This window comes from Anopheles ziemanni, chromosome 2 (assembly GCF_943734765.1).
Source record: "Anopheles ziemanni chromosome 2, idAnoZiCoDA_A2_x.2, whole genome shotgun sequence".
Classification (NCBI taxonomy): domain Eukaryota; kingdom Metazoa; phylum Arthropoda; class Insecta; order Diptera; family Culicidae; genus Anopheles; species Anopheles ziemanni.
In genome coordinates this window covers 29,422,956-29,449,340 of record NC_080705.1, presented here as the reverse complement: position 1 = coordinate 29,449,340, position 26,385 = coordinate 29,422,956, and the positions used below count along the sequence as shown (strand labels likewise).

The window sequence follows — 26,385 nt, the reverse complement described above, 5'->3', positions numbered from 1 at the left end:
TCAGTTTCAAATTGTTTTGGAATCTTCCGTTTCTTGGTTTCTAAGCGCTTTCCAAGTTGGTACTCCCTAACGTCTGTGTTACTGTTGAGAAGATATATTTACGAACTGAATCTGTAACGAAATGAAACGAAACAGAATAATTTATAAAGAGATGTAACCAACATATTAGTATTGATTGATACTTATTCCCGAAGAAACCGTTGGTCTTCGCCTTTCACTAAACCCTATCCCGATGTGCACGATATCGTTTCTCTTCTTTCAGCCCCTCCCTGTGCCGCAGCGAAGATGTTGTTGAGAAACTTTACACGCCTCTTCCACACCACCGGAATCGGGTTTTACGCAGCCGCCGAAAAGAGTGCCCTCGCGACACTACGCAAAAAGACCGGCTACACCTTTGCCAACTGCAAGAAAGCACTCGAATTGCACAACAATGATCTCCCGAAGGCCGAACAGTGGCTGCGCGAACAGGCTCAAACGTTGGGCTGGTCGAAGGCAACGAAGCTCGAGGGTCGCAACACTACACAGGGTCTGATCGGGGTGTTGGTTCAGCGGAATGCGGGCGCTATGGTGGAGGTTAACTGCGAGACAGATTTTGTCGCGCGGAATGCCAGCTTTCAGCGGTTCGTACAGGTCGCATCGGCGGCCTGCGTGCGGCACCTGGAGAAGGTGGAAGCGGACGCAAACCTGACCAAGGTGGGACTGAACAGTGAAGCCCTGAAGCAGATTGTGCTGGAGGATGGAAAATCGTTGGGCGATCATTTGGCGCTGATGATCGGAACGGTGGGCGAAAATGCGTCGCTCAATCGGGCAATCTGCTACAAAGTACCGGACAGCATTCAGCTTACAGGTGAGTTGATTTATATAAGCTTCCCGATACGACTTCCTTCAAATCAACACTGTTTTCTTACATTATTCCAGGGTACGTTCACCCAGCGCCGAGCGAAGAAGTCTCACTGGACGTTCCGATGATTGGAAAGTACGGTAGCTTGGTGGCATTTAAGGCAGATCATTCCACAGCACGCGAGGAGGAAGGCGGGGAGAGTATTGCACAGGTCGCCCGAAAAGTGTGCCAGCATATCGTTGGCATGAAACCGGAGCGCATTGGGGTGGCAGGTAAAGATGAACCGACCGCCGATAAGGACGACGAAACGTGTCTGATTCACCAGGAGTATCTGGTGGATCCGAGCTTTACCGTCGGGGAAGTGTTGGAAGCGAACCGATTACAGATTGTTGACTTCCAACGGTTCGAGTGTGGTGAAAAAAACAAATCGGAGGAGGAAACCGCACGTGCGGCCAACTAGAGGCGTGTAAATAGTACGGCGAAATGAGGACAGGGCACCTAGTCGCGAATAAAATCGAATGCGATTTATGTTAATTCTGGTCTGTTTCTAAACCATTTCACTTCACATCTGTTTCTCATTAGCACTGACCGTTACTGTCTGATATGAAATCAATCTAAGCAAGCTTGGAAATTTTAATTGCTCGAAAATACATCGAACCGAAAAAGAACCATGCATCTATATATTTGAACAACCACTGTGAAGAAAATTTGCGCTACTCTTACTTGTGTTTTGTTGTCTTTCGCTATTATTTTCGTTCTTGTTCTATTCAAAGAACCTTGCCTGTTGCGCATTTGGTCGTGATTTGCATCCTCAGTTAAAATGAATGTCCAAATGGATGCACGCTGGTGCTAAAAGCCTTTGGGGTAATGACCGTCCTTGCAGTTGCAGGCTACTGCTTTGCTGAACCGTTGCTAACCACATGTTATTTTTTCTATCTAAATGGTTAACAAAATCAACAAATGGTTTAGCATGTTCGCAATTGTCTAGTTTTTATGCGTCTATGATGAATGGTAGAAACTTTTTGTGATCCTCAAATTGGATGGGCGAAAAAAATCTCTACCCTCATCAAATGGTCGAACATGAGGGAGTCACGCTTTTTTTCTCACATCGAGCGCGATTAGAAGGCATAAAAAATACACCACCAATCCAACACGGCAATTCTGCGGATCCACTTGTGGTCAGCAAGCATAACCCTAACACGTTCGCAACAACTGAATTTCACAAGTGCAAGGGTGACCACATCATCGCAGCGCACCGGCTATCTGAGGAAAATCTGTCCCTAGTGAAATCCCACCCAATCCGCACCGTGGGGCTTTGAATGAAGCATTAAAAATTACCACTGATGCGATGCAAAACGGGGCTACGGGGACTCGCAGATATGCACCGGCGTACGCAAATAAAACCGGAGCCATGGTCCGTTGGGCACACTGACGACGGCTGACACCCCCGGGCGGGACGGCCTTCCGATGGATGGGTATCGGAAAAATGCCCGCGATTGCTACGCAAGCGGCAGGAATGTGGCAGAAATGTGTGAACCAGTGAAAGAGCCCACCACCTGGCACCGATCGGGCGGCAACGGAATTGTTGTGCATATTGACGAGCATTAGAGCACCTCGGGGGAAAGAGAATGATAGCAAAAACTATGTCTAAAATGTACCGATACACTGTTTTCAGGGCCAATTCGTCGGCATCAAGCTGTTTTTTGTTGGTAGTAGGCAGTCAATTGCACGCGCACGGTTTTTGTTTGGCATCGTTAGGAAACACTTTGGGCTTGTTAAGTTTAACTTTGCCATTATCGGTCGCAACATTGACGCGACAACAACGCGACCTTTTCTCGTCGCGTCAATGTTGCTACCGATAATGGCAAAGTTAAACTTAACAAGCCCAAAGTGTTTCCTAACGATGCCAAACAAAAACCGTGCACGTGCAATTGACTGCCTACTACCAACAAAGAGCAGCTTGATGCCGACGAATTGGCCCTGAAAACAGTGTAAGGGCGTTTAGCCGAGCGTTTAGCCCGAGGAAGTGAAAAAGAACCATCGAGGCGCGTAAATGCTTCGGGTGAAACATAATGGCCATGCACATTGACCACATACTGTGCGAGGGGGCGCAGTGGAGTGGTGTGCTTCTCTGCCTCACAAACACCACCATCGAACAATGGCCCGCGCCGAGGATCGGTATCGTTGCAGGCTCCAATCCTGCTAATCATTTTATCGTGCCTTCAGTAACGAGCAAAGAATCGTCTATACCGTGCGGGTTTTGTCCATTCCCAACGATCGTTGGATGGCAACCATTCGGTTCCAGTTTGGCCAGTTTTAGTTTCATATCTTCTTCGATTCTTCTAGCAAATTTATTTGCATATCGTCAAACCGATGGAGTCAATTGTCACGCGTTGATCGCTAATCGATGATCGATCCGATTCGGCTCGATGGACGGTGAGAATCGTGATGTTCAGTGAATACAAGTTACGTTCAGTATATTTTCCAAGTGAAAAAGTTGAAAAAACCTCATATAAGTGGTGAAAGCGCACTAAGGCCCAGGAATGAGAAAAGTATCCTGAAACACTGTTATAAGTAAAACTGAAATGAAAGTGATAATACGGAAAATCGACATCGTTCTAAAAAAAATAAGCAACGTTCTTTGCAACCATGTTACTTTCCAAAGGTCATAAAGTTGTTTGTGTAAATGTTGTTTGTAAAGTTATTTGTGTAAATGCATTTCATTTCTAATCTGCGGGCTTATTATTTGCCCCAAAATTATTCCAAAATTTCTCTTGAACCGTAAATATATGTACTGATTACAGTAAATCATTACCAGTAATGATCATTTGCAAATAATATGTAGAAAAATAAAATAACTTAGCTTTTGCTTGTACAAAAGTCATTAATTTATTAACAAGCACTTAGTAGCTTCCGAAAAAGCAAAAAAGGTAAACCGTGTCCGTTCCAAAATGTCAAGTAACCGGAAAAATCACGCTTAGTGCAATCCAGCAAAACTAATCACAGTCGATCGGTCGGATGTGCGTTTTTACGAACCTTCCATGGCCCAGCATCCATTGTATGCGGGTAGCCCGTCGTCTACTAACCAGGGTTTACTAACCAACTGGGGCCTTCTATGCTACTCTTGCTACCATGACCGTTGTATCGGCCCGCTCACGCCACCCGGGTCTGCCCAAGAGAGTGCCAAGCCCTGTTGGGTTCGGGTTCGGAAAATAAAGAACCATCTCCTGGCTGCCTGTGACTTCTGGCTCTACGAGTTGTCAACAAACAATGGGAGCCCTAGAGGCCGTAAAAGGGAAAAAGGGGGAACAAATACGAAAAAAAAAGTCAGGGAGCCCGACCCCGGGGGAGACCAATTTGTGTCTGGTGGAGCCCGCCAGCAAACTGTTGAACCGTACGTTTGGATCGACTAGAACTCCTCCGTGCGTTGGACAAACGGTTAGTGCGCTTTGTGACAGACAGTCGATCGGCAGCCAGTTTTCCGACGTGGACGACCGGTCGGCGATCGTGCGTGGATCGTACGTGACAGTTATTTGGTGAGTTTAGTTGAAAGTGAAATACGTTCCCCGACGGTCGACTGTTGGCTGCGACGTTTGCTGGGAGCGCAAAATAAAAACGACCAAACGAACCGAAACTGATCGCTTGTTTTACGATAGTGGCTACTACTATTCACCTTGCAGCGAGCTTATATCCTTTAAAAAAAGATTTTTTGGGTAAACAGTTGAGCGTTTGTGCCACTGTTATAAAGTTAAGTTGTCACCGATAAACATAAGTGTGTGTGAAAATTGTGTTATATGATAACATTACGGACAATTGTTTTTATTAAAACAAATATGAAGGCCTTTGCATAGTGTTATGAGTTTCAAAAGCGTCATCAGTGTACACAAAACTGAAAATGATGAAAACTCAATCACCAGTAAGTATTATATTTTTCTATTTTTAGTTTTTACCACTACCATAATTTGACACAAGTTAATGCGGACTTACAACAAAACAATTCAAATTTCATAATAATCAGCTGGCCTGCATCGTGGAGATACACACCCCTGTCATTAACATTTCAACATACCTCCCCCCGACTAAAGCCACAGCTGAAATTCCGATCCAGCACGTAATATTTTCACAAACTTGTCCGTCGGTACCTCAACCATAAATTTCCATTATTTGCCGGCTATTCATCAGCCCAGCGCCTATCTACTTGAGTGCCCGGTTTCCGGTGACATCGTTCTACTTCCTCCCATGAGGTTGAACGAACAAAAAAAAAACGTTCCATTCCATTGTGCTGCCGTTGTGGGGGCCAGCGCCATGTGGTTTGGGAATGGCTCTCGATCGTTGGGAAACTGAAAATTCTTTACCTACCCGCAGCATGCAACTACAGCATAGCGCCGGGAGTAAGCATCCCCATCGTCGTCATTTGCATTCCCGTCGCCGTTTTTGGATCGAGAAGGAATGAAAGTAGAAGAGAAGAACGACAACCTCTACACACGTAGGAAAGGTTTAATATAACTTTTTAGACTGTTTGCGCTTTAAAAACAAAACAGAAATATTTTAATTATCGTATGTTGTTTGTCTAGCTTCTAACTCTAATACACTTGTTTCGCTCTAAACAACTTTTTTCCTATAAATTGTTCTAATATAAAAAAATGTGCGTTTTTTACGCTAAGGAACTTAACGTCCATGATTGATGATTTATATGTTTATTTTTTATAATTTTCATTAAACACAACTACTAGTTTTTATTATATTTACACAAAGTGCAAGGCAATCTCATTCATCATTGAAGATTCGATCCCTCATCATCTTCGCAATTCTAATGTATCGTTTCGACCTACGCGTTCACGTTGAATGTCAAATGTGATGAAACAATGCCCAACCTAATGGGGAAAAATAGGGAAAAACACGATTTCTCAGTTGTGTTTTCATCATCATCATGCCGTGTGCCATCGCCCGCAAAACTTCTTCATCGACGATCGATGATCTTTTTTGTGCCGAAGAAGGAAAAAAACCACTCACAAGACATGATCATCGATTACCTAGGCTGTGTTTAACGATTTGCCAAATGACGGTCGGTGGAGGGGAGAAAACCTTCCACCGTTGGAATTCTCTCGGCGACGGAAAACTCTCCCTCAATGGAAACAACAACCCGTGAGTTTGATTACAGATCGTGGTTCGGCTGCATTGCATCGTAGCCAGCATGACGCCCCCCTCCCCCCCTTTCTGGTGCCTGTTGAGTTTATCGTACCACAGGCAAAGGCAACAACACACGGCTGCAAAAATACGCAACGCCAACAAAAACTGCAGCCCAAGCCCCCAGGAAATACCGGCGTGAGAATGGAAAACCGCAGGTCGCAAACGTGGTGCCAGGCTGGCTCGCTGGGCTTGGGCCGTGTTGCACAAACAAACCCCGGCGCAGAAAGGTCAAAGCCGCTCCAATGCCGCACGCTTTCCGTCGTGGCAGAGCAGAAAAAAGATCGCTCGCTGCCGCGGAGGAAAATATTTCCTTTGCAAAATCAACCGCCTCGTCGCGTCGAACGTGTAAAAGGTGATGAGCCGTGAAACTCGCACCCGGTCATAAGACACTTCGAAAATCCATCTTCCAACGCCAAACGAGGTGTCGACAGGTGCCTTCAAAACGCATCACAAACGATGTTTATACGTTTGCTTCTTTTGGTAGTTTTCATTCGATTTGGAAAATACAGGTACCGTACTGTGGAACGAAAGACTTCAACGATGGGAACGGCGACAAACCTTTTGAGATTTTAATTTCGAGCCAGTGTGCCCTAGGATTCTTGGGTTTAAATACACCCTCTACACAGGGTGGACAACAAACGGCGGGGCGGCGGTGTGACGATAACAAATTATCCAAAAACCAAAAAAAAAAATAAACCGGTGGATAATTTAAACACGGCCTTTGACGGCAGCCCGATTCACCGCCCACGGTTGGCCGAAGAGTATAGTTTTCTTCACGCTCGCGCTTTCCCAGAAACGGACTCCCGATTCGTCACACAATAATCGGAGATTGTTTTCAAGGCCTAGAAGGTTGGCTTTTCCAGGCCATTGCCACGGCTCGCTTGCCATTTAATGATACGGTTCGAAGGTTTGTTTTTGGGAAGTTTACTGCTGAGAAATTTCGTAAGTTTTCTCTGCGGTACAACCTGAAACGCATGATAATGGTAAGCGCCGTGACTAATGCTAGTAATTGATGCCAGCTGGAGATGTTCAGAACCAAACACCGGAGAATGTTTAATTTCTTTCCCACTTATCTGCATTTACTAAACTCGTCAAGACGTTGGATTACTTTTTTGGTTGATGCAAAATAAAAGAAAGGTGAGGGCTTCTTTAAGCTTTCAAGAAATTCATCACAAAATGTGTCGATTGACGTGAATGATAGGATGCACAAGAAAAAGAGGATGTTGGGGTGTGGAACTTTCCACAATCTTTATATCAAAGGATTAAAATTCAAATAAGAAGTAATTGCGAAACATACAAGTGGTTTCTCATGTAAATCAATTTTAGATTTCTATAACAAAGACTGATGTAATGTAAACGTGTAGGTAACGAATTATAGATTGAGTCGCTGCTTAGATAATTTTATAATACACTCTAGTGTGCGCTTGGTCGGTGAATTCCTATGCTCTTTTCCCTTTTCGCGATTTCCTGCTCGCTTGCCTTTTCTTTGCAATCATCTGTGCAATTATCTTTTGTTCGCCGTTTTCTGTTTTTACTTACCTATCGCAAGACTTTTCTTCCATCGAACCGTGGCTAGCAAATGGCCAATGTAAACATAAAATCGCTTCGCCCAGTCGTGTAAGCATAACAAAATTTGCTCTTCTTTTGTCACATTCGACACACAGCGACAACAGGCAGGCTTGCAAGCCGTGCCCCGATTTAACTGCGATTCCCGTTACGATGATTTCCCTACGGCGACTTTTGAAATGGGACGAATTATTGTACGCCGGAGCTGGTACCTTTACCATTTTGAACGCTTTTTCTTGCGCGCCGTGTACAGGCCAAAGGTGAACGAAAGACACGCACTCGTGCCGCTCAGCCAACCGCGCACGCCTGGCACGATCGGAAAATTGCCGGGAAATTAATGTTCTTCACCAAACGATGTCAACACGCGCGCGTGCGCGCTGCAATGAGCTGAAAAAAGAAGTGCATTCTAGAGGTTTGTTGTTTTGTTTTACTTCCTTTCGAGTTGCTCGTGTCGTTCAATTTACCAGTTCAATGGCCACGAAGAATGATCGACTTGAGGTGCCATTGTTTTCCTGCGATTTCACAATGATCCCCCGTGTGGGGCGCTTCGAAATTGTGTTCTTAAACGTCTATCTTCTGGGCGAATTCGCTTTCCTCCTTTTCTTCTGATTTTATATCGTACGTACAGTTTGTTTATTGTATTTTTTATAGGTGCACATCTTAACATCTCAAGACGTTTGGATTTTACGTGTTCTTTCTTTCATTTAGTGTCTTAAGACACCATGCACCCGGCTTCATTCTTTTTTCGTCCGATTTACGTGCTCGCGATCGTGACTTTTAAATACCGCGCCTCAGCACTGTCTTTCCCTAAGAGTCAGCGAACCAGAGCAATCAAATCGAATTATTCACGGTTCATTACTCAATCAATTTTCACAGAGGTTCGAACGGAATCGAAAAGGATTGATTCAAAAGGGCAAAAGACAATAGAACGACACCTCTAGCAAATGGAAAAAAAGGTGGAGGAAAAGTCGCAAAGAAATCGCTCCTGCTTGAACGAAGCAAACAGAACCGGAACTTAATCGGCTTGTTTTCTGTTCAACATAATTTCTCCTCGGCCCGTCAATCGTGCCGATCGTCAAAGATTCAGTGAAAAAGTTCGTTGCTATGATCTTATTTGTTTTGCTCCATTGCTTTGGTCCGAAAACCAGAGCCCTTCTTTGCGTATCGACAATTCGTGAAGCTGGCATTGTGTGCGGTAATCGGATTGAAATGTTGCCGACCAAAGAGAACTTCCTTTCGCGGGAGTTTTGAAATATGTAGATATTCTGCTAAAAGCCGGTATATTAGAGAAGCAGTTTGGTTCGTTCATTCAATAGTTTTGTAATCTTTGAACAGTTTTTATATGTAAACTTAGACAACAATAACAAATGTGCCAATAAACTATATGTTTGGGACTCTCTAATGGTTCGTTTGGTGTATGTTAATTATCACAATATGATACCAATTATTCGACATCCCCATGATTTCCCTTTCCGATCAATAAATCAATTCAATCATTCGCCACCTCCAGGGGTAAAGAGAAATTCGCAATTGCAGTTTGCATTAATGCGAATAGTAGAGGAAAAATAAAAAAATGCTTAAGGAAAATCTACTGCAATTACCAACCCTTTCGAGGAAGGAAAGAGAAACACTGAGGGCACCCTATCTCCAGCGGGCTAAACATATCCCGCTTCCCCACGGACGGGGAGTAGACACTGCCGAAGGCGGCCAAAAATATTCATTCAAGCGTACGGTGAAGCATCGAAAACCCCTTCATTATCATCACGGGCCGCACATTACTGAATTACCACCCAGTCCCCTTGGGATATCGGTCTCTACCGCCCTCCGATGGTTGTTTCGATCATCGACATCATTATGACATGCTTTTCCGAAACCACGCAGGATCTTCGGTGTATCGATCGCCGTTTCCGAACGGATGCTCGGTTCATAGAGGAGGAAAACCGAGCCACCCGGTTGACCGCGAGCCCGGAAATCTGCGGTCACAATAGTGCAGTTGCATGCACAAGAAGACACAATCCCCACAAGGCGCCAGAAGTCGAACGAACAAAACGAACCCTTCTGGTCTGATGGGCCGTTCCGCGCCCTCCTCCCACATTGGAGAGAAAAGCGCCTCCAAAAGAGCGATGGAGAGGGAAAGCACACGGAACCTTGCCCCGGAACGGAGCCAACAGTTGAGCGATGGTTTTGCGCTCATTCCGGTGTCGTCGCTTGATGCGAAACGTTCGTCGCTTGGCACGGCGCGCAAGTCGTTCGTAAATTTCACTTCGCGTTGCTTCCATTATTAGTCATTTCCGTTGCATTTTGCGTTGCAATTACACCTAATCGGTTTGTGTCGTGTTTAGAGAGCCGTTTTTCTTTGTCCTCGTCCACCTTTCCAAGCAGTTTGGAGCAAAAGTAGTGCATCATGAAAACTGTTCTCCCACGGAAAGGCGGTCGTCTTTTACCTTCGAACTAAGTGAAATCAATACAATAGGGGAAGAAATACCTCCCGTGAGCGGTGTGACTGTGACCGGAAAGATTAGAAGTAATTGTTCTTGGGTGTCTCCTAGTGTTTGCTCTCGGGAGACTTTCCATTTTCTTCGGAAAATCAGAGAAGGACCCACTTGTGAACGTCTTTGCGGTGGAAACTCGTCAACTTGTTTCGTGATAATTTTAGAGTTTAAAAAAAGCAACCATTGCGTTGTGTTGCTCGGTGTCAAGGGCAGTTTAGGATAAGTGTGTTGTGATTGTTTGTTTTAAGGAGAAGGAAAGCTTCCGGCAAAATGCAGATATTGGACATCAATCAGAAGGACTACGTATGTATATTTAGTGGGTTAGTTTAAAAATTAATGTAAAGTTTCATTTCGACTCAGATTATTGTGTTCTACATTACTTTTCAGTTTCCAATGGTTCCAAACCAATACCTACTACGATTGATACCATGTTACGTAAAATGATGGAAGGAAAGTGGAATGTGACGTAAAAGTACCAAAAAGACTATGAAAAACATAACAAAAGCCATTAAATTTAATTAAAATGAAATCACGTTTGAAAATCGTTTCCCATGAAAATCGCTACAACACAGATGTTGGTTAATGAAAAGTGGCCAAACAAATACCTTGCACGTTTTCCGTATACACATTAATGTTTTTTAACATTCGAACTGTTTCTAGTTCGTACGTAAAATGCCGACATCAACACTATGCTCACCGTCTAATGGTGGACGCTTTTGAGCAAGTGCATCATCCGTGGCACGTCGGTGTGGTTTTTGTTTTGCCTCCGGTTCACCACCTGCAAGCATCCACTCCCCACCTCCTCCGGAGTTACTAAAGCAAGGGAAAACGTTAATGCTCCTGGCCACGCTTTCATGTGGTTCTGGACTTTTATGATTATTTTTGCCTCCCTTCTCCGTCCATTTTATGGTGGGCCGTTACTGTTTGCGCCGTATTCCGAGCCGCTGCCGCCACCGCCGCCATTAGATATCGTGTAATGAGCCGTTTGCCCTTACCTTTTCACTTCCTTCGGTCATTTCGTTGGACGGAAGCGAGTGGTACCGCTTGGTGGAGGGCCTTCTTCCTTCTTTCTAATTTTACCACCCCCAACCTTTCTCCCGCCAGATCGGAACCATACATCCCCGCCAAGCACCACTTAGTATTTGGAAGGAAATCATAAAAGTTGATTTTAAAGATCTCCTAATGCCAACGAACTGAGGTTTTTACTCCTTCAGTGTGCGGTTCGATCGTACCCGAACAAGCTTTATCACCCAAAAACTGTTGCTAACGTTTATGATAATCTATTGTGTTTGGGAGAATTTTATGCGGCATTCATTTTCGGTTTAAATTCAAACAATTCCACTAAGAAAATGAATTGTTTCCATTGTTTTTGTTTAATTGATAGGTCATCAGTTTGCTTAGATTTTTAATTGTTTGGAGAAAAATAAAGTGTAAATGGACGTGTGAAAGAAACATTTTATGAGGACGTTGTAGACACTTGAATTCTTATGATATGTAATTTCATTGCACCGGAAGCTTGTTAGTGCAAAACTATGTCAAGATCACATAAACATTCTGAGGGTGAAAGTCATCACGAAAAACAGAAACTTGCTGATCGATTGGTTTTACAAGATAATATGTGTGTCCCTGTTTTATCACTCTCTGAAACTCGCGAGACGACAAACAAAGTTATGCAAAATTATGGCGGCATTGGGATCAAAAAGAAACCCCCGTTATTTACCCCCTTCCCAATCAAGTTGTTGTACTTCGGCTAACTGGACTAAAATATGCAAACCTTTCAATTACCTTTCCGCGCCAAGACGTGCTGGACGGTTTGCATATTTATTTTCTACTTATTTTTATTCGCACAACCAAACCAACGGTTCCTTTCATCAACGGGCGGCATCATCGCCATTGGGCTTTTCCTTTATCCCGCGGGCGCGGACGTCTTTGGCTGTGGATAATTTAATCTGGCAAAAAAATGGCACAGAAAATGAAACATCAAGCAGATTGACGATCGAGATCGGGAAGCTGCGTCTTTTTGCTGCTGGCTGAATGTTATGCTAAGACTAGCACGTGCACGTCCCCTTTTTCCCTCCACCCCAGGAAAGTAAAGGAAACGGAAGATGTTGTTTCACTTTTTAACGATCTTTCTCCCTCGCTTTCCTCTGGTTGCTGGCAAATTTATCCGGCCTTCGACTACGAATGCTCGAGATGATCTCGTAAATCTCTACCTTATTTGAATGTTCGCTAGGGAAACAGTTTCTTTCTCTCTGTCTTGTCCACCGCCTTGGGATGGGTGATTTGGTTGTGATTTACTGTGCGTAGCATAGCTTTTCTCCAGTTTTCATCCGGTACATTTCCACCCGAAGGAAAAAAAAAGCCGTATCCCAAAGGGAAAATGCTTGGAAAGTATCCCACCCTGCGGGGTTCGACTAAATGGTTTCCAGCACCAAATAAATCAAATTAAATCTCAAAAACTAACCGAAGCTGCACCGGCACGGCGAAATTCCGGCCGCCCGATCCGATTCCCAATCGCGCGCTCGGTTTTAATTAATGGCATCTTTTCCTCCTTTCCCCAGGGGATAGGGGAGTCTCTCTTGCGTCGTCGATTACGACTTCCGAAAAATTAAACATTGATTTCGGAACTGCAGCCAAACCCAAACGAGAAGGAAAACCAAAGTTGTTTGCACAGGCAGCGATTAGCGAGCAAAGCTGCTGCCGGAAACGTAATGGAACGTTTGTTGGTGGGACGTGTTTGGCCACTGCGGTCCCATTGCCGTTTTTTTCTCCCTTCATTTTCCATCGAATTGCCTAATCACCTACAAATCAGCCACCTAACCGGCCGGCTGATCCATGATGATGATCTTCGTGCCAAGCCATCAAATCGGACCGGCGCTGACGTGATACGCCCGTTACACCCGTTTCCCTTTCGGCGCGAATCAGTTTTTCCTCCGGTAGTAGTTTCGCGCTGAATTTTCACGGATTCGCAACGATCGTGCGGTGGAACAAAACTGCAAAACCCGTTTCACGATCGATCATAATTTAAGCACTACATTAACGCAGGTTTCCAGGCTCGTTAGTGGATTCGCGTGCACTCGGGGGCACGCGTGATTTCCGCCACCTCGGGACTGCCGCTGAAGGGAACGATGTTCCGTCGCACGGAACAAGCTCGTAAAATTGGCTTCAGTAAAGCTCGCCTCGCGATGACAAGACGCATCGTTTCGCAGGTGCAACTCGGAACGTCCCGAGTGTGGCCTTGGCTTCGGATAAGAAAATCAGATAAGACGGACACCTGTTCGAATCGTTCGCACCTCGTCGATTTGATTATCGCGTGTTCGTTGAAGAAATTACCAACGACTAACGCTAGCTGTGCATCAGTGTTTTGCGTTTCCAATTAGAAAAACTAGTTTCACAGACTGTAAACTATTTCAAATCCGTTTTTTTTATGTCACTTCTTTTTTCTACTCCACCTATTTATGTTAATTTTCATAATTGATTAAACGATCCAGTTCAATTGAAAATATATTTTCCGTGTCGAAGAAATGTTGAGTGTTTAATAAATGTGACCTTGTGTTTATGCCGTTCGAAACCTGTTTTAATTAATTCCTCAAATTGAGGTGATCTCAGCACTTTCCGCTTGGGTTATTGAACTTTCTACAAATAAACGATCACTGGTACCGACCCTGTCGGGCATAAAATTGCACTAAAACGGTATGTTTATGCACCTGACGGGCTCAATAAAAGTTGCAAGCTGCATTAGTCACAGTCGTAACCGAGTTTGGATTTCATGTGATGAGAAATCAGCCATTTTCTCTCCGTCTCGTATCCGGAAGAGGATGCTTGGAAAAACCTCTCGCCCTAAGTCTCCAGCAGGCTCGAGCGAACCGTGCATTGTCTTGGCGAACTAACGCTGCGGTGCATCAATATTCAAATATGGCCATGCGTGGTGTTTGATCATGGCCGCTCGAGGGAATCAGATCTCGCACGAGCAACAACGAACCCGGTCGATGGTTGCCGAACCATTTATGATACCGTTTTACATTGTGCTACATGCAATGTCTAGGGGAATATGCATACACATGTACCAGGTCCTGTTTTCGATTGACGACTCTATAACGGTTAGCCCGGGGTCGGGAAAATAGCGACTGCAAACAAAAGCACAAACCGCACCGTGGGACGTACATCATCATCGTCGAAGCAATAAATGTATACCCGGTTTGCGGTGTGCTACCGTGATTCCCGATGCGCACAAACGTGCAGATTCCAGAGGCCAAAGTGACAATCTTCCCCACCGTTTTCGCACTCGGCAAAGATTTCCCACCCAGAGACGAAACGAACAAACCGAAAGACAACGGTAACGGCATCGAGATGCACCGGAAAGCGTGTGTTGTCTTGTCTGTTTGCATACGCATGGAATGGCCCGCTTTTTTCAAATTCCATCCCGCCTTTCTACACGGTGTTCCGTTGGGAAAGGAAAATTGCTGATGTGCACAGGTGTAAATGATGCATAATTACCAACTGTGTGAAGGTCATTAAATCGCAAACGGGGTACGTTCAGTACACTTAGCTTTTGCGCGTGGCCAAACACCGAACGGAGGGGTTATCTACTAAAAGCTTAATGGGTGGGTTTGTTTTAATGAAACTCGGAGTAAAGTAAAGCCATGTTTTGTTAGTTATTAATCACCCTACAATTTACGCGCGTTTAATTGATTGGCAATTTCTAACCAACCGCTCCGCTTGCGGTTTGAGCAAGTTTTAACCGAAACGTAATCAAATTATAAAAGACTCCCTAGTGAAGCGAAAGGAAAGTGCACGATTTACATAAAATTAGTGCGCTCAGCTCTTTCAACTCTCGCCGGCCCAAGCGATCTATTAACAAAACAGCCCCATAAAATGGTGGGTATTAATTATAGGCAATAGGCTTTAAGGAGATCTCCAAATCATGGTTGGGAAGTTTAAACGATGCAGTTCGTTGTCGTGTAGACAAGACGATGTGCCTAAATTCAGGGTTCGTTTGAGTGAATTATAGTAAAGGAGAGTTAATTGATTGGATTGGGCTAATTTACGCTACATAATAAGCGCTCTTTGGATGGAGTGAAGTTGATTTAGGTGCACTAATGATGAGATATTAGGAAGTTGGGGATTCATTGGGCAGCGATTTCCCAATTGAGAATGCGTTCACTGCAAAGATGCACTTTCTAATGATTACTTAATTGATCAATTTTAATGGTTATTCTCATTCAATTTATAATATTTTTATGTTAAGAGTAATCTCTAGAGTAATAAATTTTTATTGTTTAGTTCCATACAAAAACTATAAAATAGCCATTGTTTCAGTTTGTAATCAAACCAAAATGCATCCAACGGAGTTCCTTATGTTCCCACTTATTCAAAACCAATGGTTCACTAAATTCCCTATCGACCTACTTTACATACGGAACGCAATGACGAACCCCTCAGACACTCCCAGGATTCCATCTACTAATACCAAATTCAAAAGCAACCGATCAAACTAGAACAATAGGATGGTTAGGTTGGGAACGCACGATATTAAATAAACAATCCCCGATCCCACACACGTCACATTAAAGTTGGGACCAGTTTTACCACAACCTTCGATTGGGAGGCTATAGAAAAATTGGGTCCGGTCGCCTTTTCTAGAATCCCAAAGCGTCAGCGGATACCACGCCTTGGACGCAGCACACGCAACTCCATTATGTACGTGCGCATCGAATGCAATCCGACACGTGTGGCCAGGTGTTGGATGCCAGCAGATGAACTGCTCTAGTTATGGTATTTGGTAGCTTGCCTCTGTAGTTGATCCGGTAGTTATGTAGCAATTTCCGACGCTATGGGAACAATTCCACCGAAGGCCAATTCAACCCTTTAACCGAAGTTGGTAGAAGAAAATGTGTTATAGTTCCAAAAATTAAACAGAATAACATATATTTCATATGACAAGCTCTCCATTCGTAAGTCTTTCTTCCCTGGATTCCCGCTCTGACGATTTGATTGATGGATTGATTGTCTATGTGGCTTTTGGAGGGTAATGGCATAAGGCAACAAATCATCTACGGTGCCACGGAATGTTAGAACCTAGTGGTGGCCAGATATTTGGTGGACTTCTGCCTGTTGCCCGTTGCAAGGTCTCTTTCCATCGATTTTCCTCTCCACCGAAGCGTAACACCATCGCTGATGATGATGATGATGTTGCTGATGAGACACAACCTTGCCATACACGACGCAGTATGTGAACAATCGCAGGAAAAGAACTACATTTAACGAAGTAGGCAGACATGCGGTGTTGGTAACGGTGGTAACGGGAGCGTTTATCTTACACAACGGCCGGCACGAATGGGAATTACCGCCATTCGTGCCATTTCGAACGGCCGGAACAGAAAGGTGTGACGTGTAATTTGTCTCTTTTTCCTAGCGATTATATCACGGCATTTGTTTCCTTGCTTTATGCGCGTTGCGATTGCCTAAACTCTTATTTTCCACTTTTCGCATCGTCGTGCTAACGCCAAGTATTTGTATTTTTTCCACTTCCAGGATCAGAAACGTCCCGTGTATGAGGACATCAAGATCGACACGGCGTTCCGTAAGATCAGTCCCCGATCGATCGGATTTCACATCTGGCGTATTCAGAACGATCACGTGGAAACGCTACCGAAGGACCAGTACGGTACGTTCTACGATGAGTGCACGTACGTCATCTATGCGGCCTCGCTGGCAGGGACCAACTGTGACAAGAGCACGATCGTAAGTAACGCATGTACTAAACATGCAGCCGTGGAATATGCCGTGACAAGAAGACTTTCTTTCATTTCGTTCTTTCCCAGAGTCGGGAAATAAAAACGCCCGGTGCCGTTATCGAGCGGAACATCCATTTCTGGCTCGGGTCAAACATAACGCCGGAACGTTCCAAGTCCGCCGCGTACAAGATCATCGAGCTGGACCTACATCTGGACCACAAGACGACACAGTTTCGCGAATCGCAGGGCCATGAGGGCATCCGCTTTCTCTCTTACTTCAAGGAGGAAGGAATTCTGTAAGTAGAGACACTGACCAGCGTGCAGGATTCTGGATTGTTTGTAATGTTATTCCACCCTCTCCGTAGTGTACATACCGGGTGTGATGCCTCGTCGACTCCGGTGGAACCACGGCTTTACCAAATCACCGGTACTGCCCCGCAACGGTGCGTCCAGCAGAAAACCATCAGCTGGCAATGCTTCAACAGTGGTCAGGTGATGATCCTGCAGACGGGCACCATTCTGTACGTCTGGATCGGTCGCTCGACTGGCTCGACCGAGCGCATCTTCGGTCTGAAGGTCGGCAAACGACTGAAAGAGCTGCACGCTATCGCCGAGCTGGCCATCGTCGATGATGGCTACGAGCAGTCGATGACGGCCGCCCGGAAGGAGGTCTGGAATGGGTACCTGAACCTTTCGAAACGATTCGTCAAACCGATGCCACTAACACCGACCGTCAGCGATCAGCTGCTAAAGCTCTACCAGTGCGACACGGTCGATGGGGTGTTTCGGGTGGAGCTGGTCAAGACGGGCCCGCTGGAGCAGGCGGACCTGTACGGGCGCGATAGTATCTACATCGTCGACTACTTCCCGAGCGCCATTTGGATCTGGATTGGGCGCAGTTCGCATAAGCAAAACCGTGCCGAAGCGATGCGCCACGTGCGTGGGTACGTGATCAAGAAGGGCTACCCGGCCAGTACGCCGGTGGCTCGCGTTATCGATGGGCTCGAGCCGGCCGAGTTCGTGAGCCTCTTCCCCGCGTGGACCAGCCCCGACATCAACGGGAACACGGTGAAAGGAATATCGGAGAAGTTTGATGCACTTACGCTGATCCAGCGACCCCGCCTTGCAGCTCGCATTCAACTGATGGACGATGGATCGGGCGATGCGACGGTATACCAGATCGGTGTGGATGAGGTGAAGGAGATTCCCACGAAGTACGCGAAGACGTTCTACTCTGGGAACTGCTACGCCGTGCACTATCAGGTCGCTTGCAGCACGGAACACGCGAACGGGTCGCTTCCGAACTCGATCCGCAACATTGTCTATCTGTGGTGTGGGCTAAACGCACCGCATGAACATCGTACCCTCGGGGAAGCGTTCCTCGCTGAGTTGTGTGACCATCTGAAGAAGAATGTGGTTCAGATTCGCATCAGCGAGGGTATGGAGCCGCCTCATTTCCTGCAGATATTCAAGGGTGCACTGATCGTGCTGAACGCGCAGGATCCTAGCCTCGAGCAGGCGGGTGTGGTGGTCAACATACGTAACTACCCGACCAGCTTCGTCCTAAAAGTCGTCGGAAACACCACGTACAGCTGCAAGGCGGTGCAGGTGTCGAGCAAGACACTCTACTATCCCGAGGATTGCTACATCCTGAAAGCGCCGGACAACGAGGTGTGGATCTGGTGCGGCCAATACTCGACGGGGGACTCGCGGGAAATGGCCAAATCGATCGCGGGCCACCTGGGCGAGTACAGTCTCGTGATGGAGGGCAACGAGACGGATGAGTTCTTTAGCTCGGTCGGAGAAAAGTTCCTGAAGCAGCTGAAGAAAACGACCACGGCGGGTAACGTGATCGCTCCGGTGCCGATGAACGTGGCACAAACGTGGGACCATGCGGCGATAGCGCTCTACCGGTGCCAGCTCCCGGAAGAAGGCAAGCCGACGTTACGTCAGATATTTGGCTTCTCCCAGCAGGACCTCCGACCGGACGGTGTGTTTCTGCTGGACGCCGGGAACATCGTGTACGTATGGATCGGAGATCATACGCTGCCGGAAGAGCACGGTCAGTGTTGGGAGTTGGCCAAGCAACTTATCGCGAGCCACCCGGTACAGCGCGACACTTCGATGCCGATAGCGACTGTACGTCAGGGTGAGGAACCGATCACGTTCGTTGGATTCTTTGACACGTGGGACAAAAAGTACTACGAGGTAGGTTGGTGAACTTGTATTTGAGAGAAAAATTCCCCCACAATCTTCTTATGACCTTCCTCTTTTGTTCCAGACATGTGTTCTCTATGAAAACCTTCGGGCGGAAATCGACTACCCCAACGGGGTCGGTGCTGGTGGACGACTCCCCGGGGCGCCCATTCCCATTCCACGCTCCTCGGTGCGGAGTGACGATGGCAGCAGCGATGACTTTGACCGGTACCAAAAGTACCCGCTCGATATGCTGCGCGGTGACCCGGCCAATCTGCCGGCCAGTATTAATCCGACGCGGAAGGAGGTACACCTGACGCACGACGATTTTGTCACCGTGTTTAACATGACCTACCACGAGTTCGAGGAGCTGCCCAAGTGGAAGCAGGTGGAGTTGAAAAAGCTCCGGAAATTGTTTTGATTCGAGGGAGGGGAATACCTAACTAGAAAAGTACTAACGATACGGTCCTACCCCGGACCACGTTTTTAACCCATTTTGTTATGTTTCTATTTTACTGAAGAACTTTTATGCAGAAACTAATAAATATCAACGCTACTTTGGAACTAAAAACGGATGGCAGTAAAACGGCCATTAAGATATTGATATGAACATCCGAATAATTCTTACAAGTAAACTAGCGTAAAACATGTATATTTCGGAGTAACCGAAACCGAGTTTTTTTACCGAATAAAATACTCTTCCGCTATTATCATACGATATAAAAAAATGGTTTGCGCATATAGGTTTTATTTTTATATATCCGTACAGTTTTTCCATCTTCTTACTTATGCTCATATTTATGCTAAAGAAAGCACGTATCCTCAATATTACGATACAATTCCACAAAAAAACTACGCTACTTAATTGGCTTGCAATTTTGCAAATGTTGGCCAGCTCGCCTCGAGAATGTAAGGAAGAGGAAAAACATTAGGAATTGGGATACTACATACTGAGGCTGTAGATAATACGGCAGCACAATTTATCGGAAAGCGGTTAACGAGATACTGGGCACATTGAACACTGTAAAAATAAAATGCTGAAGTATTACATTGCAAACACACAGTGCGTGGAATATTTGGTTTCCTATCAACTTATGCATACCAACTTAAATTGCTTTTTTCGCTTTTGTGCATGCAACGCTTCGGTACGTTTTTTTTCGGTTTGTTGTCTACATCAACTTATGTTCCAAAACAATTGCTCCCTTTATCATATTGTTTATGAATTTTAAAAAAATCTATTAAATTCCCTAAGTATTGCTCGTGAGAATGACGATTTAAAGATACAAAAATAAACATTACTTCCCTCATTAACTTTTGGAGACTCGAAATGTAAAAGGATAAACTTTTTTTGACTAAGGCTTAAAATGCCCGATTCTTTTACGCTTCCTCTCGATGATAACTTTGGTTTAAATGTCGTAAATAAAATGTCGTGAGTTATTGTTCATCGTTTTGGCCATTCCCTCGTGCCGTTTAGCTGTCGAAACAAAAGTCGTAATTTTCCGGTTCCGGTGGTATCGCCGGGGGGTCCTTCGAAATGTCCACTCCCTCGGTGTCGAGCAGTCGCAGCTTAATCTCCATCGAAAGTAGCGTCTCGAAGTCCTCCTCCTGCTGCTTGCTCGCCATCGGCTGACCGAGCAGTGCGTTGATCCCGTCCGTCCAGTAGTTAAACGTTGCCTCATCCGGTGCGATAAAGTCGAGCGTCGTTTGCTCGCTGCTCTCGGGCACCAGAGAAAACCCGAGCGGCGTGGAGGCCTTCTTCGAGCGCATTTCCTTCATGTGCGGACACTCCTTGCCGACCAGCATCTGGCGGATGTCGATCACGGCCAACTTGTTCGACAGTTCCTCCAACGTCGGGACCGTCTTTTCGTCACAGTCCCCATAGTGGATCACTTTGTGGTTCGGCGATAGGCGCACGTACCAATACTTATCCCGCTCGCGCTTCCCACCCGAGTACTTGCAGAAGCGCGTACCGACGATCAAATACCCAAGCCGTTGCTCCTTGATGAGCGCTCGGATTTCCGGCGTTATCTTCTCCTTCAGGCTCACGATGGCCGACGCTGTCGATTCGCATTCTTCGCGCGACGTCCGTTCCTGTTGTCGTAGCGACGTGATCGTGTTGTACGTGAAGGTATGAATTTTCGACTTAAAATCCTCCAGGCTTGCCGGCCTACCAACGATACTGCGTACGATCTGTTCCCGCACGACCGAGAAGACCTTCACAAAGTCCTCGGTGGTAGCACGCATATCCTTCCACGTTTTGTTCAGCACCACGATGCAGATGCAGAAGAACTCCTCGAATGGATGATCGTGGGTGAAGAACATGGGGTAAAACTCCTGCCCCTGCTCCGACGGTGACTCGCCGATGCGGAAGATGTCACACAGAACCTTCACCAGCTCGATGCTGGTGCGCCCGAACGGGCACTCGTGTTCGTCCGCCCGGCAGCTGTTCTCGTGCACCACCTTTGTGTAGTTTTGGGTATAATTTCGCGCGAAGTAGATCATACAGTCGAGCGCTAGAGTTCCCGGCGGAGTTTCGAAAAAATCTTGTGCCGGATTGATGTCACACTTGAAGCCCAACTTCTTGTAGTGGCTCGAGTAGGACGAACCATGTTGACGGCGAGCCGTCACGTCCGGATCGATACCGTCCGCTTCGAAAGCAATCCGTCGCAATTCCTTGATCTTGTCCTGCGCATCCTGATCCTGCACGTCCATCGGGGTCTTCATACGTTGCTCGAGCAAGCCCAGCGTGAGCGTTTGCAGCACATACAGCTGGTGCGCCATTTCAGCGCCCATCGTGGGCGTGATGACACTGTTGATGACACTACGGTATTGCTTCGAACCGAGCGTCGTTGCTAGAACACGACGCTTCACATCGTCTGCTTTGATGAACAGCGCATTCAGCAGTGCAATTGCGTTCTGCTGCACCTGCGTCCGGGCAGCGTCGCGCAAGAGCTTCAGAAGCGTTTCCAAGGTGATTTCCTTCTCAACCAGTGCGTACTTGTTGCTGCTTTGCACAATGTTTTCCAATATAGATAGTGCAGATTGGATGATTTCCGGCTTCGACGACCCGGTGATGAACGCCACGTTGTGCATGATGAACGAATGCTCCAAAATATCCCACGAAATTGTTCCGTGCTCCATCAGCTGTACGAAAGAGCACAGGGCGTACTCCAGGAGGCGATCCTCACTCTTCGACTCCTCAATCAGATCGATGATCAAACTCAAACCCTGCTCCTTGATGAACTCGAGCGCAAAGGTATTGTCCGCACTTAGCACTTGCAGCTCCTTCAGTACCGCCACCTTCTCGTCGTGTGTGCCGCGTTTCAGCTTGTCCAAAATATCGTTGGTCGTTTTCGAGGGCGAAAAGCGTAACTTCAGCACCGTCCCGTTCTTCACCTCGTGCCGGTTCTTCTCCGTGACGTAGGTAATGCCATCGAACTGCAGGGCGTAGTTCTCCGCGTCCAGGATGCCCCAGGTACTGCACAGGTTCTGAATGATTGCGCTCAGTGGTTGCCGCTGGTCGAACTCGATCAGCTGCGGATACATCTGCGTATCGTTCACGAACTCGACCGCAATCTTCACGATATGGCTATCCTTTATCGCTGGCATTTTGCTGTGTTTCGGCAACATCTATGCTGCTGCACTGTGCTGAGTTATCTTCAAGCTACACCCCGTTTCCGGGCTCTCCTTCAATGGATTCTAAGAATTTTACGCGTTCCCACAACGACTCGGCTTATCTCTGACTCATCACCGAGGCGTTGTCCTCAGAAGTGCACAAAAAACGACCACAAAACCGCACAGAACGAACGTAAAAGTTGTTTGCGAAGGAAGAATGCTACCGTACTAAAGTGAAAATAGATTCTGACGATTAATCGCCTGTGCTGTCACTTTTCAAACTAAAGCGCCTTGTCCACTGTGCGACAACTGAACCGAATCACTTTGGCAACTAAAACCATAATAAATAAATACGGTGCTTTGAGATTAACACAGGTTCTAAAAAGTTTAACGTTCATCCAAAACCAAAATGGCTATGAAATAATAATTTCAAAAATTTTCCTGCTTCAGTGGATAGACTGCTTAAGAATAATCAAAACAGTCGAAAACAATAGGAAGGGGAGGTCAATGCACCAGCACAATCGGTTTGACATCCGACACGAACAGAAATTTGATTACTTTCGAACGACGCGAACAAGCGTTAGGTTTTGTATTTACAAAATAAAATTCGATTTTTTTACTTTTCCTTCTGATTAAATTATTTTGTATTATTTAGAAGTAATATGAACTGATGTAGATTCTGATTTTTAATATTTGTGTGAAAAACTGGTTTTAGAAAAACTCTGCTTCGTAGCAAATTCAATGTAACACATTTAATCCACATTGTTTTGAGCTCCCTTCTCCTTACATCACTTTTATAAAAATAGTTTAGAGCCTTTTCTTCTACCGAATCAATAAATAATAAGATTGTGTCGGTTTTTGGGAGAAAGGTTTCACGATTTCAACCAAAACAAGCTTCTTATTGAGGTTGCCCTCTTATCAGCTGTTGCATTCTAGGTGCTCCAATTACGCCTGTTGTGCCATTGCTCGTTCGAGATATCTCGACTCCCGCATCTACACTACTCCTGAGCGGCTCCTGGAAGTTTACTTTCACTTTCGTGTGTTCCTTCGACTTTTAACTGAATCGGCGGACTGGTTTTAGAGGCTCGCTCTGTCTGGTTTGGAACACGGAAACAGACGGATCGATTGTGTTGCGTGCATTATTATTCGCCCGCTGCTTACGTGGTGCAGACGGGGCAGTGTTTTTTCCGTGCCTCCGGTGAAGAGTGTTCGATAGAATTTGCCTCGTAATTATTTGCCTACGCTGTTGAACCTTGCACGGGTTTTTATCGGTTGATTTTGTACAATCTTCACTGCCATCCCGTGTCATTGGTTTGTCCCGAAAAGTTCAAGTCCAAAGTTCAACTACCTGCTCGCATCTCGCATCCAAATGAACATGACTCGAATAATTCAACAACGAACCACAGCATCACCACTCGGGAGAGTGTTAGCGTCGTCCGCCGGTGTGTCCGTAAGTAAAATGTTAACCGCACAACTGGCAACTGCGGCTTCGGGCCCACCAGCCCTGCAACGCCAGCCCGTACCGAAGCTGTCCGACACGATGCAGAAGCTGGTCCGATCCATTGAACCGCATGTGGACGCGGACACCCTCGCCGGAACGAAACGAGCCACCGAGCAGTTTGCCCAACCCGGAGCGATCGGTCAGAAGCTGCAGGAGTTACTCGAACAGCGGGCTGCGAAGAAGGATAACTGGCTAGCCGATTGGTGGCTTCGTAGTGCGTACATGGAGTATCGCGATCCGGTTATCGTCTACTCTAGCCCGGGACTCGTATTTCCCCGGGCTGCCTACCGTTCGCTGGACGAACAGTTGGCGTACGCGGCAAAGATCGTTTCCGCTGCCCTGGCGTACAAAATGCTCATCGATGGGGGCAAAATCAAACCGGAAGCGATGGGCAAGATACCGCTCGATATGTCGCAGTATGAGAAGATTTTCGGCACATGTCGTATCCCGGGCCGGGAGCGGGATTCGGTACAGTTTAATCCACGCTCGAAGCACATCGTCGTGGCGTGCAATAATCGATACTATCAGCTAAACGTGTTTGGCCCGTCCGGTGGCCTTGCGAGTGAAGCCCAAATCCTTGCCGAACTGAAGAAGATTGCCGGTAAAGAAAATGCCAGGCAGCGCCTGGAACCGATCGGAATTCTCACCGCAAACCATCGAGACAGTTGGGCCAAAGCGTACGAAGTGCTTGTGGCTGATCCGACCAACCGTAGCTCGGTGGAGACGATCCAAAAGGCACTGTTTGTCCTCTCGATCGATCGCGAGATCCCGCAGAAGGCGGGCAATGATGATATCGTCACGGCCAGCGATCTTCTGATCCACGGAGGCGGATCCGCGGTTAACGGAGGTAACCGATGGTACGATAAAACGATTCAGCTGGTCGTAGCCCCGAACGGTATCAATGGCCTTACGTACGAACACTCTCCGGCCGAGGGGCAACCGATCGCGGTAATGACGGACTTTCTGATCGAGTACGTTAACGGAGGTAAACATCTGAATGCCGTCGATCAACCGGAGTTGAAGGCAGCTTCGGTGGAGCTTCCGTTCAACGTGACCCCGGAAGTACGCAGCGCCGTTGATGAAGCATCCGGTTTCGTGGATAAACTTGCCGCCGACATCCAGATGGACTACCTACATTTCACCGACTACGGAAAGGGATTCATCAAGACGCAACGCATGAGCCCGGACAGCTACATCCAGATGGCGATCCAGTACGCGTTCTATCGGCTGCACCGTGTCCCCGGAGCGCACTATGAATCGGCCCAAACGCGCATGTATCTACACGGGCGTACGGAAACTATCCGCTCGTGCTCCGTTGAATCGATCGCATTCGCCCGGGCGATGCTGGAGGCGGGTCGGGATGGACGTGCGAAGGTGGAAGCGATGAAGGCAGCCATCAACGCCCACAAGGCGTACGTTTCAATGGCCATCCAGGGTCAGGGAGTCGATCGTCATCTACTGGGACTTAAATTGATCGCGAAAGAGAACGGAATTCAGCTGCCGGAACTGTACTCGGATAAGGGATTGCAGCGTAGTGCACACATGCGGTTGTCCACCAGCCAGGTGGCCTCACGGTACGATGCGTTCATGTGCTACGGACCGCTGACGCAGGACGGGTATGGATGCTGCTACAACCCGAAGGAGGACGATATGTGGTTCGGACTTTCGGCATTCCGGTCGAACCCGGAGACGGATGTCGCGAGGTTCCGCGTGAGCCTACGGGAGGCTCTGAAGGAAATGTACGAGGTGCTCGTACACTTTGGCGAAAAACCGAAGGGCAAGCTTTAAACAAAACTACGCAGACAGATGGTATACCTTGTTCGGACACTTATATCAAAATGCGATTTACAGTCGTTTTCAGTTGAGTTTTTGTTTGATTTCATTGTAACGAAAAAAAAAGATTTTTAAAGAAAATATGACATAAAAATGGCAAAAGTTAGGAAAAAATACAGGGAAGAAAATTGTAACCCGGAACAGGACTGATTTTAGATAAAAATAAAAAATTATTTGGTGGTGGGTTTTTGACAGAAAACATTATGTAGTTTCTACCGATTTATCGAAAGAACTGGTACTCAGTGAAGGGAGTTGGTGTCATGTAATATTTAAACTTATAATTTACAGTCGGGACACATCATAAGAATGTAGTTTCGTAACAATAACAAAAAAACCTTACATTTGTAACTAACTCTTTTTGTTAATAAGACCCCTTATTACCCCTTGTTTCTTTGCAATAATCGAGTACGTGTT

At 46.4% G+C, this 26,385-nt stretch overlaps 4 protein-coding genes across 4 annotated transcripts; 3 read left to right on the top strand and 1 right to left on the bottom strand.

Moving 5' to 3' along the window:
* The first annotated feature begins 42 nt into the window (after positions 1-42).
* Positions 43-1,331, top strand: LOC131284916 (elongation factor Ts, mitochondrial). The gene is made up of 2 exons (XM_058313778.1): positions 43-847; positions 919-1,331. The coding sequence occupies exons 1-2, from the start codon at positions 286-288 to the stop codon at positions 1,299-1,301; spliced, it is 945 nt and encodes a 314-aa protein (XP_058169761.1). The 5' UTR covers positions 43-285; the 3' UTR covers positions 1,302-1,331.
* A 9,028-nt stretch (positions 1,332-10,359) lies between these two features.
* On the top strand, positions 10,360-19,449 carry LOC131284852 (villin-like protein quail). Its single transcript, XM_058313714.1, has 5 exons — positions 10,360-10,392; positions 16,624-16,833; positions 16,914-17,122; positions 17,192-19,034; positions 19,108-19,449. The coding sequence occupies exons 1-5, from the start codon at positions 10,360-10,362 to the stop codon at positions 19,441-19,443; spliced, it is 2,631 nt and encodes an 876-aa protein (XP_058169697.1). The 3' UTR covers positions 19,444-19,449.
* Positions 19,450-20,289: 840 nt separating this feature from the next.
* Positions 20,290-22,694, bottom strand: LOC131284863 (engulfment and cell motility protein 1). Its single transcript, XM_058313725.1, has one exon. The coding sequence runs from the start codon at positions 22,650-22,652 to the stop codon at positions 20,493-20,495; it is 2,160 nt and encodes a 719-aa protein (XP_058169708.1). The 5' UTR covers positions 22,653-22,694; the 3' UTR covers positions 20,290-20,492.
* Positions 22,695-23,671: 977 nt separating this feature from the next.
* Positions 23,672-25,935, top strand: LOC131284874 (carnitine O-acetyltransferase). The gene has a single exon (XM_058313736.1). The coding sequence runs from the start codon at positions 24,007-24,009 to the stop codon at positions 25,924-25,926; it is 1,920 nt and encodes a 639-aa protein (XP_058169719.1). The 5' UTR covers positions 23,672-24,006; the 3' UTR covers positions 25,927-25,935.
* The last annotated feature ends 450 nt before the right edge of the window (positions 25,936-26,385 follow it).

What these genes read in the sequence shown, in the direction of transcription:
- LOC131284916 (XM_058313778.1), top strand. Translation starts at nt 286, where the DNA reads ATGTTGTTGAGAAACTTTACACGCCTCTTCCACACCACCGGAATCGGG. An exon ending in GGACAGCATTCAGCTTACAG is followed by an intron (nt 848 to 918) that starts GTGAGTTGATTT and finishes ACATTATTCCAG; the next exon opens with GGTACGTTCACCCAGCGCCG.
- LOC131284852 (XM_058313714.1), top strand. Translation starts at nt 10,360, where the DNA reads ATGCAGATATTGGACATCAATCAGAAGGACTAC. An exon ending in ACTGTGACAAGAGCACGATC is followed by an intron (nt 16,834 to 16,913) that starts GTAAGTAACGCA and finishes GTTCTTTCCCAG; the next exon opens with AGTCGGGAAATAAAAACGCC. An exon ending in GGGACAAAAAGTACTACGAG is followed by an intron (nt 19,035 to 19,107) that starts GTAGGTTGGTGA and finishes CTTTTGTTCCAG; the next exon opens with ACATGTGTTCTCTATGAAAA.
- LOC131284874 (XM_058313736.1), top strand. Translation starts at nt 24,007, where the DNA reads ATGAACATGACTCGAATAATTCAACAACGAACCACAGCATCACCACTC.
- LOC131284863 (XM_058313725.1), bottom strand. Translation starts at nt 22,652, where the DNA reads ATGTTGCCGAAACACAGCAAAATGCCAGCGATAAAGGATAGCCATATC.